Source organism: Oryctolagus cuniculus, chromosome 15 (genome assembly GCF_051225735.1).
Source record: "Oryctolagus cuniculus isolate XC-2025 breed Fujian yellow rabbit chromosome 15, ASM5122573v1, whole genome shotgun sequence".
Lineage (NCBI taxonomy): Eukaryota > Metazoa > Chordata > Mammalia > Lagomorpha > Leporidae > Oryctolagus > Oryctolagus cuniculus.
This window is the reverse complement of record NC_142881.1, coordinates 57,883,146-57,900,471: the sequence shown is the minus strand read 5'-3', so window position 1 is coordinate 57,900,471 and position 17,326 is coordinate 57,883,146. Positions and strand designations below refer to the sequence as shown.

Below are 17,326 nucleotides of genomic sequence, written 5' to 3'. Positions count from 1 at the left end.
TATCATTTATATATACATACACACATAAATGAAATATATAGATTTATACATGTCATGTATATGTATGTATTTAAGTTTATCTATAATGTCACTACTATTCTGAAAGATAATTTTTCTTTCTTTTTTAAAGAGTTAGGTATTTATTTTGAAAGATCAAGAGGGAGAGACAGAGACAGAATCTTCCATCCACTGGTTCACTCTACAGATGACCCCAATGGTCAAAATTGGGCCAGGCTGAAGCAAGTAGCCAAGAACTTCATCTAGGTCTTCACATGTTTGGTAGGGGCCCAACACTTGAGCAATATTCTGCTGCTTTTCTCGGGCCATTAGCAGGGAGCTGGATAGGAAGTGGAGCAGCCGGGACACAAACAGACACTGATACAGCACCACAACACTGACTCAAAGATGGTTTTTCTTTTAAAGACCTTTCCTTAAGTAAGTGAGATATTTTTGTTCACTAATGATTAGACTACAAGAAAGAACACTATAAGTATCAACGGCTGGAGGAAAGACTGACATCAAGTTCTGAAGTTTTAAAAAAATATTCATGAAGTGCTAGAGATTGAAGAAGAGTAGGTACTACTAATGTGGCCTGGAAATATGATTAAATTTGAATTGAAAAAATAGGAGAAGGGGATAAGATGAGAAAAGAAATTAATGGGCAATATCTCAACATTTTTTTCCTTTAACAGCAAAGAATTTAAATTAATGTCAGGCTACAATGCATAGAATGACGTGGAAGTGAGATGAAATGAGATTGCAAAACTGGTAGAGGCAAAAGGTTGTAGTGATCCCTCTAACATACCAATACCACACACACACACACACACATATACACATATACATACATACACAAATGCATTGCACTTGTATGTACACACAAAGAAAAGTCCAAGAACATTTATTATTATGTCAAGCAAAAATGCCATTGTCTTGAAAGATAATTTCCAGGGGCCGGCGCCGTGACTCACTTGGTTAATCCTTCGCCTGTGGTGCTGGCATCCCATATGGGGCCTGGGTTCTAGTCCTGATTGCTCCTTTTCTGGTCCAGCTCTCTGCTGTGGCCCGGGGGGTGCAGTGGAGGATGGCCCAAGTGCTTGGGCCCTGCACCACATGGGAGACCAGGAGGAAGCACCTGGCTCCTGGCTTTGGATCAGCATAGCTCCAGCTGTAGCTGCCATTTGGGGGGTGAACCAACAGAAGAAAGACCTTTCTTTCTGTCTGTCTCGCTCTCTCTCACTAACTCTATCTGTCAAATTAAAAAAAAAGATTATTTACAGAAAAACAGATAGATCAATTTTGGAATAATATCTGTTTAGAACAATGAAAATAAGTAGAATAATTGCTCACAATAGTGTAGCTGCAGATCACATAAATGTAGCTCACAAGGCCAGAAACAAGAGTATGGGTGTTACAATCACATTTTCATAAAGCTTAGACATGGCTAATGTATAGTTTTAGAAATCAAAGTAGGCTGATGCCGTGGCTCACTAGGCTTATCTTCCACCTGCGGCAGCGGCACCCTGGGTACTAGTCCTGATTGGGGCGCCGGATTCCAGTCCAGCTTTCTGCTGTGGCCCAGGAAGGCAGTGGAGGATGGCCCAAGTGCTTGGGCCCTGCACTCTGTGGGAGACCAGGAGAAGCACCTGGCCCCTGGCTTCCGATCCGTGCAGCCTGCCAGCCGCAATGCACTGGTTGTAGTGGCCATTTGGGGGGTGAACCAACAGAAAAAGGAAAACCTTTCTCTCTGTCTCTCTCTCTCACTGTCTAACTCTGCCTGTCACAAAAAAAAAAAAAAAAAAAAAAAAAAAAAAAAAACCACCACAAAACAAACAAACAAACAAACAAAAAAACCAAGGTAATCGTTTTTCTTAAGAGATAATGACTGGGAGACAGAAAGAGGCTCCTGGGATACTGGAGCCTTCCGTTGGTTCACCCCCTCTAATGGCCTCCGCGGCCGGTGCGCTGTGCTGATCCGAAGCCAGGGGCCAGGTGCTTCTCCTGGTCTCCCATGTGGGTGCAGGGCCCAAGCACTTGGGCCATCCTCCACTGCACTCCCGGGCCACAGCAGAGAGCTGGACTGGAAGAGGAGCAACTGGGACAGAATCCGGCGCCCCGACCGGGACTAGAACTCGGGGTGCTGGTGCCGCAGGTGGAGGATTAGCCTAGTGAGCCACAGCACTGGCCTGGCAATTTTTTTTTAAACAGATTTTATTTATTGAAAGGCAGAGTATCAGAGAGAGAGATAAGAGAGAGAGGGAGCAAGATCATCAATCCTCTGCTGCTTCAAACCCCAAATAGCTGCAACAGCCATAGCCGAAGCCAGGAGCCAGGAACTCCAGGTCTCCCATGTAGGGTGCAGGAACTCATGTACATCCATCATCTGCTGCTGCCCAGGTGCCTTGCCAGCATTCAAATAGGGGATGTGGCCCTAGCAAGCAGCAGCTTTACTCAATTTTCCTCAGCCCCCCGCTTAGTCTTTTGATTCTTAATTGCAGTATTAGATAAAGAATTTTCTCAGTTTATCAAATAATTACAAATGTAAATTTGTTATTTGGGCACTTTCATACATGATTTTTTAAATTTAAATATAATGATATTTGAAATTGCTCTTTATTTCATAAGGAGATAGGGATGATGTTTTGTAGCTGAAGAATTGCACAATTCCATCAAATTCACAGAGATTGAAGATAGTGGCAGCAAGAAAAAGGATTGAAAATAAAAGAGCAAATTAAATTCAGAACTTGGACAGAAGGCTGTGGACAGGATAAACGTATGCAGGGTAAAATGGGAAAAGCCTGTCCCTAACAGAGTAGGATGGATTCAAGAAAAGAGAAGACAGTTTTTTAAAATGCAATTTCACTACTAGGTGATAGGCAGTATCACTGAGAAAAAGGAAAATCAAGAATGAATGGTGTGACTGAGTTTGATTTTCACTGTTCTGTGTTGGGTGTCCTGCAATGTCAGTGGCAATACTCAACACAGTATTGGAATGAAGAAAGGACAGGTTTGGAGAGAGAGTTTTGGAATTATTGTAACACTGATGCTCGACGTTAGGAATGCGGAATGAGGCTTGCATATTTGTGCAATGACAAAAACTAGCTAACTGGCCAGCACCATGGTTCACTAGGCTAATCCTCCGCCTTGTGGCGCCGGCACACCGGGTTCTAGTCCCGGTCAGGGCGCCGGATTCTGTCCCGGTTGCTCCTCTTCCAGGCCAGCTCTCTGCTGTGGCACAGGAGTGCAGTGGAGGATGGCCCAAGTGCTTGGGCCCTGCACCCACATGGAAGACCAGGAGAAAGCACGTGACTCCTGGCTCCTGCCATCGGATCAGCGCTGGCCATAGCAGCCATTTGGGGGGTGAACCAACGGAAGGAAGATCTTTCTCTCTCTTTCTCTCACTGTCTAACTCTGCCTGTCAAAAAAAAAAAAAAAAAAAAAACCTACCTAACAAATATATGCATTATCTCACGTATTTATTATTTTTGTAGTAAGAGGAGTTTATAATTCATACTCAACATTTTTAAAGAACACAACTTTATTAAATACAGTCACCATATTATTACTGTGGATCTCATGAACATATTCTTCCTTTCTGCCTGAAAATTTTTATCCTTTGCCCAACATCTCCCCAACCTTCACCTCCATTCTTGCCCCTGCTAGTGATCCACTACTTTTCTGAGATCAGACTTATTTAGGTTCCACATGTAAGTAAGGTCATGAAGGATTTGTCTTTCTCGGAGTGACTAATTTTACTCAACATAATGCCTTCCAGGTTCATCTGTGTTTTAACAAATGACAGGATTTCAGTTTTTTCATGACTGAATACCATTAAATTGTGTATTCTACAATAAATATAGACTCCAAAACGTCATGTTATACACAGTAAATATATGAATTTATTCTTTCAATGTAAAAAAATCAACAAAGCAAATGAAAAAAGAAAACAGATGAGTGTATTTAGGGAGAAGATGATGAAAAACAGTGAAGAAGGTCAGCAAAGATTCTTAGAGATTCACCTGGGAGTTGAGGGGAAGCAGCAGTTTCAGACAGAGCAGTTGTACATAAAGGGAAGTCAAGGCCAAGAGTTTAGTGTAAAAGAAGGCGAGGAAGCCACAAAACCTTGATATGTTACCGTCATACATGCAAGAATATAGAAAAAGGCAAGGGCGAAATGCATTTCAAGGATCACTTTGTCAGCCATTTCAGTTGATATAAATATGTTAAAATTAATGAAATCGAGGGCCGGCGCCGTGGCTCAATAGGCTAATCCTCCACCTTGCGGCGCCGGCACACCGGGTTCTAGTCCCGGTTGGGGCGCTGGATTCTGTCCCGGTTGCCCCTCTTCCAGGCCAGCTCTCTGCTGTGGCCAGGGAGTGCAGTGGAGGATGGCCCAGGTGCTTGGGCCCTGCACCCCATGGGAGACCAGGAAAAGCACCTGGATCCTGGCTCCTGCCATCGGGTCAGTGCGGTGCGCCGGCTGCAGCAGCGGCCATTGGAGGGTGAACCAATGGCAAAGGAAAACCTTTCTCTCTCTGTCTCTCTCTCACTGTCCACTCTGCCTGTAAAAAAAAAAAAAAAAATTAATGAAATCGAGAAAAAAAAAAAAACCTCAAGACATTCTAGGTTTCCTGTTTACTGGAAAAGTTTTGTGCAGGTGTTGGCAAGGTACAACCACCAGGGCAAATCTGGCCTGCTGCCTGTTTTGGTACAGCCCATGAGCTAAGAGAAGTGTTTGTATTTTAAATGGTTGGAAAGTAATAAGAACAAAAATAATTTCACTTGATCATAATATTTGAGATGCATGGAAATGATGTGGAAGGTGAAGCTAATTGTTCAGAATAAATTTTATTGGAACAAGGCCACAATAGTTTGTTTGTACAGTACTTAATGACTGTCCCTGCATTATAATAGCAGTTGAATAACATGATAGACAGGCATGAAATGGGCTACAAAACACAAATTACTAGTATGGTCTTTACAGAAAAATCCTCCTGACTCTTTTTTTCTGTGTTTAAAATCCAAACGAAGTGTGTACTTAAAAGTGTGTAACAGGCTAATGGAAGAATAAAGCTTTTGCTCAAAAAATAGAGGATAATGTTAAAAATAGAATTTAAAGGGTTGTCATTGCAAAGAGTGTAGAAATAAGTCTATTAGTATGAGTAACAACCAGCAGTTAATATCACTGAAGAATTTAGAATATGTCTTAAATATAAATGACCTTCAAAAAATTTGTGGAAATGCATATTATGAAAGAAATATGCATGGATTTAAAAAATTTATATACCAAAAAAATTTCATTTCCCCTCTTGAGTTGTTGTTTTCTACTTTAATTGCTTCCAAATATTTGCTTAAATTATAAAAATATATCCATCATCATCTCCTTAAAACTGTGATACCTACCTTAATAAAGCACTAAAAATCATAATAGCATATTTTTTTGACAGGCAGAGTTAGACAATGAGAGAGAGAGAGACAGAGAGAAAGGCCTTCCTTTTCAGTTGGTTCACCCCCCAAATGGCCAATATGGCCAGCGTGCTGCGCTGATCTGAAGCCAGGAGCCAGGTGCTTCTCCTGGTCTCCCATGTGGGTGCAGGGCCCAAGCACTTGGGCCATCCTCCACTGCCTTCCTGGGCCACAGCAGAGAGCTGGACTGGAAGAGGAGCAGGACAGAATCCAGCGCCCTGACCGGGACTAGAACCTGGGGTGCTGGTGCTGCAGGTGGAGGATTAGCCAAGTGAGCCATGGCACCGGCCAATAGCATACGTTTATACTCTCGCAGTTGACTATAAACAGAGAAAAAGATTATTAATATAAATAAATCTATCTTCTAACTCTACTTTATGAAAACATTTTGAAGTACTCGCATAGATTATGTCATTTGATCTCCAAAACAAGCTGTGAGGTAGGTAGTGTGTCTAGTTTACAGATGAGGAAATTTAGATTACTAAAGATAATGTGGGGCCGGCGCCGCGGCTCAACAGGCTAATCCTCTGCCTAGCGGCACCGGCACACCGGGTTCTAGTCCCGGTTGGGGCGCTGGATTCTGTCCCGGTTGCCCCTCTTCCAGGCCAGCTCTCTGCTATGGCCCGAGAGTGCAGTGGAGGATGGCCCAAGTTGTTGGGCCCTGCACCTTATGGGAGACCAGGAGAAGCACCTGGCTCCTGCCTTCGGATCAGTGTGGTGCGCCAGCCACAGCGCGCCAGCCGTGGCGGCCATTGGAGGGTGAACCAACGGCAAAGGAAGACCTTTCTCTCTGCCTCTCTCTCTCACTGTCCACTCTGCCTGTCAAAAAAAAAAAAAAAAAAAAAGATAATGTGATTATAATGTGATTATACACAGTTGTGTTTGAATATAGAGAATGATGAATATCATCATGAGCATTAGGATACTTGAATATCGTGCACATTATCACTTATGGTTGTTGACATGGGGATAAAAAGAAAAATCTTAGCCAGATTCTGTATATTGCGTTCTGTTCTACTTAACTAGTGCTAAAATCTTCAGCAAATCAACCAATATTTCAGGGAGACTCAATTTCCCCACTCATAAAATTGGAATGACGGTTAACACTTCTCTCATAGGGCTACCATGAAGAGGATAGAAGTTTAAATACATATATTTGTATGGTGCCTTAAGAATATCTGGCATATATAAATGTTAACTATTTTATTACCTTTTATAAAAAATACAAAATCAATAAGGATTATTAATATAATACAACATATTCTCATTCAGATGGCAGTGAATCACAAAGCCTGGGACAGCTATTTACATCAGAGTTCTGCCAAACTGAGTAAAGGCCTAGACATATAGCCACCTGCCCATAGGCATCAGAAATTCTATTTGACCTGATTTGTCTTTTTAAAAAGATTTATTTTATTTATTTGACAGAGTTTTTCACACACACAGGGAGAGAGAGAGAGAGAGAGAATTTTCCATCTGCTGGTTCACTCCCCAAATGGCTGCAATGGCTGGAGTTGAGCTGATACTAAGCCAGGAGCTTCCTCTAGGTCTCCCACATGGGTACAGGGGCCCAAGGACTTGGGCCATCATCTACTGCTCTCCCGGGCCATAGCAGAGTTGGATTGGAAGTGGATCAGCCAGGACTCGAACCGGCGTCCATAGGGGATGCCAGCACTTCAGGCCAGGGCTTTAACCTACTGTGCCACAGCATTGCCCCCTTACTTGTCTTAAGCTTTATACCTAGTTTCATTTATTTTCCTGCACAAAACAATTCAACGAGGAATGTTCTCTTAGAATTCCTAAAACATCAAATGTTCTTTTGAGTCATATTTTGAAATTTTCATTGTGATTGAAGTTGACTAATGGCATATTTTAAGTTATTTAAAGAATTCAAAACCTTCAGTAAAAGTACAAATCCATAATTTAACATTTTCTGTTTATTGTCCCCTCTATGGGAAAGGATCAGAATTCTATAAAACTTTTAATTTTTCAAGCTATTTCTCAATGTTTGGCCCTTCTCTTGTCAGTGGTAAGTGTCTGTTGATTGTAATTCACCATGTGAGTTGAGATGTTATTAAGGAAATCGAGTGCAACCGATGATCTCCCTGTCCATGACAGGGTCAGTCTCAATGTTATCCAATAATCGACTCTGTTCACTGCATGGCAGGTGGGTAGCAATGGCAATTATTGTCCTTTTGTTTCTGGGGAAACTTTGACAAGAGGTTTAAGTGACTTTCTCAAGGTCATATTGGAAATCAGTGACATTTCAAGAAATGGAACTCAGAATACACTTAACCAGATCACCTCTTGAATAGTTTTAGCTTTATTATAAATTTAGTGAACAATTTTCCATAATATACCAGTGTATAATTCAACATTTTTATTAGATATAAAATTATAGGTTTATTAGCCCTGTCATTTAGAATGTATAAAGAAGCCACAGTTGACCCTATCTGTAGCTTTTATTGTTTGAAAGTTTAACACTTTTTCTAAGAGATTGATAATGACCAGTTGTCAGGATGGAGAGAACTCGTTCTAGTTATGAGCTGTTATTGGGTTTGTAGCTTATAATATACTTGCATGTTATTTTTTATTTCAAGACTATTGAGCTGTGTTCTAATTTATATGCCTTGCCAGATGCTAGAAGTAGTAAAGTAACTTGTATTTCCTGAGAAAAAATTACAAACTGTTTTTAGATGCTAAGGAAAAGTGATTGTATAGGTCATGAATTAAAAAAAATACTAATCTCATGCAACTTAAGCTTATCCTTAGAAGAAAATTAAGTAAAAATAATAGCTATCTGAACATAGTTTAATAATTTTTGTTGTTGAGTAAGAAATATCTGTCTTTCATCAAGCATTCAACAAGTGTCACGTGTCATGGAATTTTAAAAAAAACCTGCAAATCAGAAAGGCTCAATTTATTTTCTTTACTATGTAGAAAGAATAAGTAATTAATTAATCCTGATATTTTTACAGACATTATTTTAGACTTGTGGTTAGACAGACTAAATAGATAATAACTATCAGACAATTTATGTTTTATTTTTGTCTGAAATTTCCCTTGACTATTTTATAATTGTAATTCTGTATATTGGGAATAGAGTGATAATTTGATGCATAGATGCAATATGTGATGAGCAAATCAGATACGATAGCATTTTCATATTCTTAAACATTTTTAAAGTTTTTGATTATCAATTGTACATATTTTTGGAATACAGCATGATATTTCAATAAAAATATTCAGAGCAACCATTCTTTTAATTCCTTCCTTTCATACATTTAGTATTTTTTGCTGCTGCACATTGTTGATTCTGAAAGTACATTTTCAGAACTCTTGACATTGTATCCAGAACCCTGCAGATGTTTTCAGTTTTTAAATTTACTTATTTGGACCAGTGCTGTGCCATGGAGGGTAAAGTCACCACCTGCAGTACCCACATCCCATATGGGCACTGGTTGGAGTCCCGGCTGCTGCACTTCCAATCCAGCTCTCTGCTGTGGACTGGGAAAGCTATAGAAGATGGTCAAAGTCCTTGGGCCCCTGCACCGACATGGGAGACCCACGAAGATGCTCCTGGCTTCAAGTAGGCTCAGCTCTGGCCGTTGTAGCCATTTGAGGAGTGAACCAGTGGATGGAAGACCTCTCTCTCTGCCTCTGCCTCTCCGTAAATCTGCCTTTCAAATAAATAAATAAATCTTTAAAAATTACTTATTTTTGAGGCAGAGAGATATAGAAAGATAGATAGGCAAAGAAAGAGACCACTTATCTGCTAGTTCATTACCCAAATGCTTGCAACGTCTGGCAGCCAGAGGTGGGAGCCGGGAACTGAATCCATGTCTAGTACATCTATGTTGGGAATCTAACTGCATCAACCATCACTAGTGCCTTCCCAGGATTCACATTATCAGGAAGTTGGAATCAGAAGCTGGAACCTGATATTGATCCCAGACACTCCAAAAGAAGACGCAGGCAATGTAACCAATGTCTTGACAGCTTGGCCAAATGCCCAACCCTGCAAAGTTTTTCGAAGTGATTTCTTGTTTTACTCATCTACTGAGTAAATTATACTTACATGATTTAACTTTTCCAAAATGCTTCCTTTCATCCTCTACCCTGTGTATACACTACTGTTAGAATATATTTGAAATTCCTTTTTGATGATATAATTACATGGGAAGTCTTGTGAACTCATAATCTTGAAATTGTCAGATCACTTTTACTTCAAGATCCTTTTTTATTTGATTAAAAGTGATAGGTCCCAAGGGTGAGAATTCTGTGTCTAGTAGTTTCAGCATATACATTATTGTCTACCCATTCCCCAAAAAACGATATGGTATGCAGATTAAATTAATGTGCAGGAGAGATTAAACTCGGCATGCTAATTAGGGAGAGCTGCCTTAATAAATGCTGATGATAACAGCTTTATTTTTCCTCTGTAATACTTTGTATACATATATGCATCTTAGTGTGTTTATATGTACAAAATATATATACAGTCTTATTTATATATATAAACAAATGATTTGTACATGTATATTCTTACTATCAACCAATATATATTCAGTGTTTATGTAAGGAATCTACCTGTATGTGTGCGTGTACACATATCCTTACACAGGTAGACAGTCTCAAGTGAAATTTTGTTAAACTTTTACCTTTTAAAATAAACTACCATGTAATTAAAAGCATATTGCATTTCTAACAAGTGTAATATATTGCATTAAATAAGAATTAATTTAAAATTTTAATGTTAGAAGTTTTGAAGTCCCACATTTATTTTAAAGAATAGATTTAAGTATTTCAGACATCAAATCCTACCTTTTTATTCTCAAATATAGCATAGTTCTAGAGAACATAATTATAGTTCAACTGATGTATTATTTTGAAAGTGTATCATTGTAAGAATTAAAAGAAAAGTTAGATAAGAAGGAGGGCGGGAGGGAGTTAAGGAGCGATGGTAGAGTGAGAAGTATCATTGTGCTCTTAAAACTGTATATATGAAATATGAGAACTTTGTTCTCTTTTTAAAAATAACAAAATAAACCTGGCATGTTTGGTTTGAATGATTTAAACTATTGAGTGCTTCTAATTTTAAATGAACATGTTTTATGGTTGTCTTACAATGACGTTTCTACCTGAAATGCATTTGAGATAGTAGAGTGAATTCACGTCTACTTATTGCATGTTTTAGGCCAAGATGACTCAGCTGCCCGAGGCGGAAAAGGAGAAGATTGCTGAGCAAGTTGCTGATTTCAAGAAAGTAAAGAGCAAGCTAGATGCAGAGATTGAGATATGGGATGATACAAGCAACGACATCATTGTTCTGGCCAAGAAGATGTGTATGATCATGATGGAGATGACAGACTTCACAAGGTAATTAGGTGGAAAATGAAGTGGAAAACTGATAATGGTTAGAACAATTTGTCACATTAGGGTAAACTCACGTTTCTCTGAGTGGCAGGTGGTAAAAATCAAGTGAAAGGGAAAAGCAAATGAGATAGAATTGCAAGGTCGTAGGTGTATAATTCTAGAGGTCTTGGTAAATAAATATGGCAGAATTACTGATAAGCACTCAAAAGCTCATTTTGGACACGACTATACCCTCTCATCTCAAGATATTTTGTGTGTATCACATTAACGGGTAAGCCAGTTATGTCTGTATAGGAGCTATCTGAATGACTGATTTCTGTACCTAAATAATTTTAGTTATAATGATAAGTTTTACCATCAGAGTTAGTGGTGTATTTTTCTCCAATCATAGCAGATAGATAGAAGATAGATAGATAGACAGACAGACAGACATTTGAAACTACAGTGACTTAATGATAGTAATGAAAATATTTGTTATAATTTTAAATATAATTTTCTAAAATTTGCCAAAGCTAGGGCTAGGGAAATATATAGTATTTGTCCTACTACTTACCAAAATATATAAAACTACAACTACTAAAATAATTTAGTCTTGATGTAGTTATAAAAGCCACTGAATGGAAGGGAATCCTAAAGCAGATCTAGTACAATTAGGAAATCATTCAGTTCTATCAACATATATCACAGGCAAAAATAATTATCAGAGGGAGTAATAGAATACATGTAACTTTATAATAATAATTAATGGGGAAATGCAGGTGAGTCTTGCACTGAAATGAAGGTTGAGAAAATGTTTCTAAGCTTTTCACACAAAGGACTCATAAAGAATTTTAAATTGAATTCAATTGAATTATTCTAAAATCTTGTATTGTAGTGGAATATCCTTAAAGATGTGGAAAGCTAAATGGATAACAGAGTAATTATTTATAAAAAAACAAAAATATGATCATTTGTATATAAATGATATTTAGAGAAATTATAATAAATACAAAAGAAGAATGGCCAAAGGTAATGAGTAGATAATTCATCAGCTTCTCATAAAAAAGTATGACTGATGAGAAGCATTTGAAAAATAGCTAACCTAAAGCAGTGAAAATAAGTTAACCTAAAGTAGTTAAAAATTATGAAGTTGGCTGAAAATTTCCAAAACAGGATGGGTACAGAATATGATGGTAAAAGCATAAATTGATATAAGCCTTATAATAATTTTGCGGTATGTATAAACAAAAATCTAAAAAACTTTTGATCCATCTGTGATCCATTTCTGTACCTATATTGCACTTCAGGGAATGCATTCCAAGGAAATAATCTGAAATGACAATCATTTTATCTAAGTACAGAATTATTTAAAATAAAATAATTAGAATCATTAAACTAATGATGGGTTGCCATATGAAGAGTCTACAGAAAATAAACTCAAATTTTTCAAAAGAGTAAAGAAAAAGATACTTTGATCTATATTTTGTAGTGCGTATGTATATATAGTGGTTCTTCTATGAGTATTTCTCCATTGTTTTATACCAAACTTACTCTTTGTGACAAAACTCAGTTCTCCTTTATATTTCCTTGAAAGAAAATATACCTCCCAGAGATTATGGAGAGTAAAGATTTCACTGCAGGTTTTATTTGAAAGTAAATAAATTAAACTTATGTGTAAAATTTCATAAACTATACCATTAGAAATGTTTCCAGTTTTCCTGGTTGGCTCTTAACATTTTCTCAGTCCTTTCCCATAGCATCCGAGTGTTTTCTTCTTCCTACCATCCATGGAGTAATTCAATTTTGATCCATTGCTCAGTTTCTGCATATAAAGATTCTGAGAAACTTTTCATTTCTCTTACTCTGTGTATATATGTATGTGTGTGTATGTTTATAAATCTGTATCTCTTTGTTCTCTCTTAATCCACATAAATATATGTATACATAATGTGTGTATATATCTGTATCCATATACATAATGAATATGGCTATATACAGGTAATATAAATATACCACAATAATATTAAATAATGAATATATTCTAGTAGTTGAATTTGAATAACTTAATCATATTACACCTTTTTAATTACAATTTTTAGGCTTCTTTAATTTGTTGACTTCCTATAATACTACTTATTTTTACAACTTTATAATTTGGTTTTACATTTATCCAAGGATAGTTGACAGTAGACTAAATTTTAATCATTCCATTCACAGTTTTCCAAAAGATTAGACTAAGAAAGAGTTGAAAAGAGCCTTACATGATGACAATTTTCAGCACTACTAAGATAGAGAGAATAGTATGACTTTCAAACTGCCTTTAACTAGAGAAGTATACACCGATTCCAATAGAGGGCTAATGCTGATATTCTGTTATTGCCATAAGCTTGTTCATCTGAAGAACAGAGATTGAGATGAATAAAATGCTTCATGGAGAAGACATGAGAACAGGTAATAGATAAAGTACAGAAGAAAATTGGGCCAAAATAAGACCACTTGATATTAAGTGATAAAAGGTTGATAGGTCTGAGACTTGGAATTTTATAACACCAACTATAGAATAAAATATTACATTTTATTTTGACTGGAATTGGAGACTTTATAAAATCTATTTTAGAAGGAAAAGAAAATATGGGGAAGATGACACCAGAAGTTTGCTGGTGATTAGGAAATGGACCTAAGTAGAAAATAATAAGGGTGTTAGATTAATGAAACAGGACTGCAATATGGGATGCCGGCACTGCAGGTGGTGGCTTTACCTGCTACGCCACAGCACTGGCTCCCAGAACATCCAATTATTAACACATGCAAGTTTTCCTCAAAACTAAAAACTCCTAATTTATTCTACATATTATATACTATAATATAGTTTATAAATGTCATAGATATAGACATGTATGTATGTAAACACACAGAGATAACAAGGTAAATCCAACTAAATAATAAGAATTTTTGAAAAATAATTCTTGTCTCCTCAGTCATGCACTTTTAAAACTTAGTCTGAATTAATTTCCATGATTGTATCTATTTCTCTAAACAATGTGCTTTGTTTTCAAATATATAAATAGATATGTGACTTTTTCTACAAATGAGATACACGGCTTTTGTATAAATGATAATTTAAGCTTCTTATTTACTTTTATCATTTCTCCCAGTCCTAATGTTTGATATATTTATGATGACACTATTTTATTAACAATTTGTGATTTATTATATATGTTATATATCTACTTCCTACTGTGTTTAGTGAGGAAACATCTAACTATACTTTCTTCTATTTTTGCCCCCTGTTCTATTTATTATTTATTTATTTAGACTTTGGGGGCTTTTGTTTCCTTTTCCTCACATATCCTTGATGTTTTTGAGAAGCAACGAGTCTGCACAGCAACAGAAAAGTCTAGTCATGAGTGTTCATTCAGAGAAAACACGTAATATTTGCACACAACTATGCCTTTCAAGAAATCTGCTATTTATAACCCAACTTCCCTTCACTATACCTCTTTCTACATTGTTGTTAGGTAACACATATTTTTCTAAATAATTATAGTAACATCTTTCTTATTTAAGTATATAGGGTGATTTTAACAATAAAGATTTATAATATTTCCATTACGAACTTGATGTAGATAACCTAGATAGGATACAAATGAATGAAATGTGTTCCCAGCTGAAAGCTAAATTAGATTTTTCATATGGGTTAAAGTGTCCAAATATTTATGTAGAAAACAACATGTCATGGAAGGAAACCTGAAATAATAAGTGTGTGATAATATCAGCTTGATAAGTGGCAGTGAGAATCCTCTTAACCTTTCTTACTATAGAAGAGTATCAGTGTATTTATAGACACACTTACAGCTAGAAGGAAAAAACACTGAAGAACAAAACCACAAGAAAAAGAAACTTACAGAGAAAGAAGAATCCCATACAGACAGTGCACTTGTGTGGTAAAAAAAAAAAAAAAAAAAAAACCACAACTCTAACTAAAAAGAAGAAAGCTGAACTATAGAAATTTCAGTGAATTATTAATGAATTGTTTTACTGGAAGAAATCTCAAGATCATTACTGAAAAAATCCTAGTTTTAAAAAGTCTCAATTCTTGTTTGTTTGTTTTTTCTTAGTACCATTACTAATTAGTGAACGTGGTGATACAAGTTGTTTTAAAGAAATGGACACAGAATAACTGATGAAAAAACAAAGATATTCAAACATTAATTTTTTCCCAGAACCCTTATATTTAAGGTATACAAACTTCATGCATTTCATAAATACAACTTTAGGAACATTGTGATTCTTCCCACCCTACCCATCCTCCCATCCACACTCTCACCCTTCTTCCTCCTCGCTCTCCTATTCCCATTCTTATTTCTTCTTTACTAAGATGTATTTTCAATTAACTTTGTACACATAAGATTAACTCTACACTAAGTAAAGAGTTCAACAAATAGTATAAAAAAACTGTTTCTCAACAGTTGAGATAAAGACTCTTAAAGTCAATTTCACTTCTGTAGATTATAGAAGTTAAACATTAACTTGAGGCAAGTGATCAAGAGAAGATTTTTTAAGATTTCTTAATTTTTGAAAATATGTAAGAGTAAGATGTATAAAATATAAAATGTCTTATTTTTAGTTTTATACTGATAATTTATAAAAGCATGCATATGCTTAATATATATTTAATATATGGCAGTTGAATAGGTTAAGAAATTAAAAACAAATCCAACTTGAACTTAGGAGTGACCAGGAATAAAACAACAAAAACTCAAACAAAACATGTCAGATAAGCACAAACTTAAGCCTGTGAAACTCAGTCATTTTGTCTGCTTGTTTATTTTTAACCCATATTTAGACCCTGAGTGCTGAATATTTGGATTTTCATGTTAATGCTTATTTAGCATTGCAAAGAATCATATGGTCAGGGGATTTGAAACTGAGATCCCTGGAAAACCAAACACTGTGCCTCTAAAAATGAAATTCGAAGTGTTTTCATGGACCTGCTTTGAGAATCATCAAGAGAAGATGATTTTTCTCTGGAATCTAGATCAAATATACAAGATATTTAAGAAAAAGAGGCCCAATATATGACCTATAAGGTAAAGGATTTGAAATTGCGTAATTCAAAATGCTATACCCTGAAAGATTAAACATGCAGGAAACAATGTTAGGCAAAGAAAATAGAAAATATCTTGGCATAGCTGGATAAGCCTCAGAACAACAATGACAACAAAAAATACTATTTGCAATGACCACACTACACAGGACACATACAAAGTTTGGAGATAAGTGCTGTAACAGTCTACTATTCTTATATTCAGGATTATCATTAACATTATATTTAAGTTCATTAGCATTGTATCTTACTACGTAGAAATTTATATAATGATTCCTTAAATTTCTAAGACATTTTTAAAATAATGGAAAAAGAATCTAATAAAATAAGCTTTCCATTTCAATAGATGAGAATAATGTATAAGGGAGAAATTAAGTGGTAAAATTTGGAAAACTATTGGAGAAAAAAGGAAATGATTATAAAGATGCAATCCTGTCATAAATTATACTAAAACATTACTATTTCTAATATATAGTTTATTTTTCATCTACATACAACAATATACTAACTGCAAAAATGTAAAAATAGCTATCATTTAACTTGGAGGCATATAGGAGTCTTTCTCTCTAGGATAGAAGAAGCTCTTGGTTCTTGGCTCTGGATCAGCCCAGCTCTGGCCATTGAAGAAACCATTCTCTCTCCATCTCCCTTTCTCTATTACTATACCTCTCAAATATATATATATATATATATATATATATATATACACACACACACACACACACACATACATAGAAGCTAAATATATAAAAATTATAAATTTTGAATAACCTAATTGTTAATAGAAATTGCTTTCTTGGTAATGGGCCAATCTTCCTGGACAAAATATAGGCAAGTATAAGGTCACTCAAATACCTCTGAAATACTACCACTTGATGAAGTCAATTAATACTACAATACAAGCCCTGCATGGGAAGAATATAATTTATATTTCATTCTGATTGGATACCCAGGAGAAATGTTACATACTGCACTTCCTGGAAAGTTTGAAACTGGTTTATTCTGTGTACTTAATATCACTTCTAATAATTCTTCTAGGTTTATGCAACTATCTCTATAATATTCTACATACATTTTCAGATGCTCGGTGCCAGTTAGTAATGCCTATGTGTCTTCAAAACGCCATGAGTTTTTCACTCCACCTGATTTTTTTTAAGATTTATTTATTTATTTGAAAGGCAGCGTCACAGAGAGGTAGAGGTAGAGGTAGAGGTAAAAAGAGAGAGAGAGAGAGAGAGAGAGAGAAAGAAAGAGTCAGTCTTCCATCTGCTGGTTCATTCCCCAGATGGCCACAACTGCCAGCTGGAGCTGAGCCGATCTGAAGCCAGGAGCCAGGAGCTTCTTCTGGGTCTCCCACATGGTGCAGGGGCCCAAGGACTTGGGCCATCCCTACTGCTT

The 17,326-nt window shown here is 36.3% G+C and overlaps 1 protein-coding gene across 2 annotated transcripts in view; it reads left to right on the top strand.

Moving 5' to 3' along the window:
- CTNNA3 (catenin alpha 3) overlaps nucleotides 1–17,326 on the top strand; it is a 1,694,949-nt gene that overhangs the window by 1,542,641 nt on the left and 134,982 nt on the right. For both annotated transcript variants that reach the window (XM_017348752.4, XM_070057731.2), the window contains exon 15: nucleotides 10,664–10,845. In XM_017348752.4, coding sequence (XP_017204241.3) covers nucleotides 10,664–10,845 — 182 coding nt within the window. The remainder of the gene's footprint in view (nucleotides 1–10,663; nucleotides 10,846–17,326) is intronic.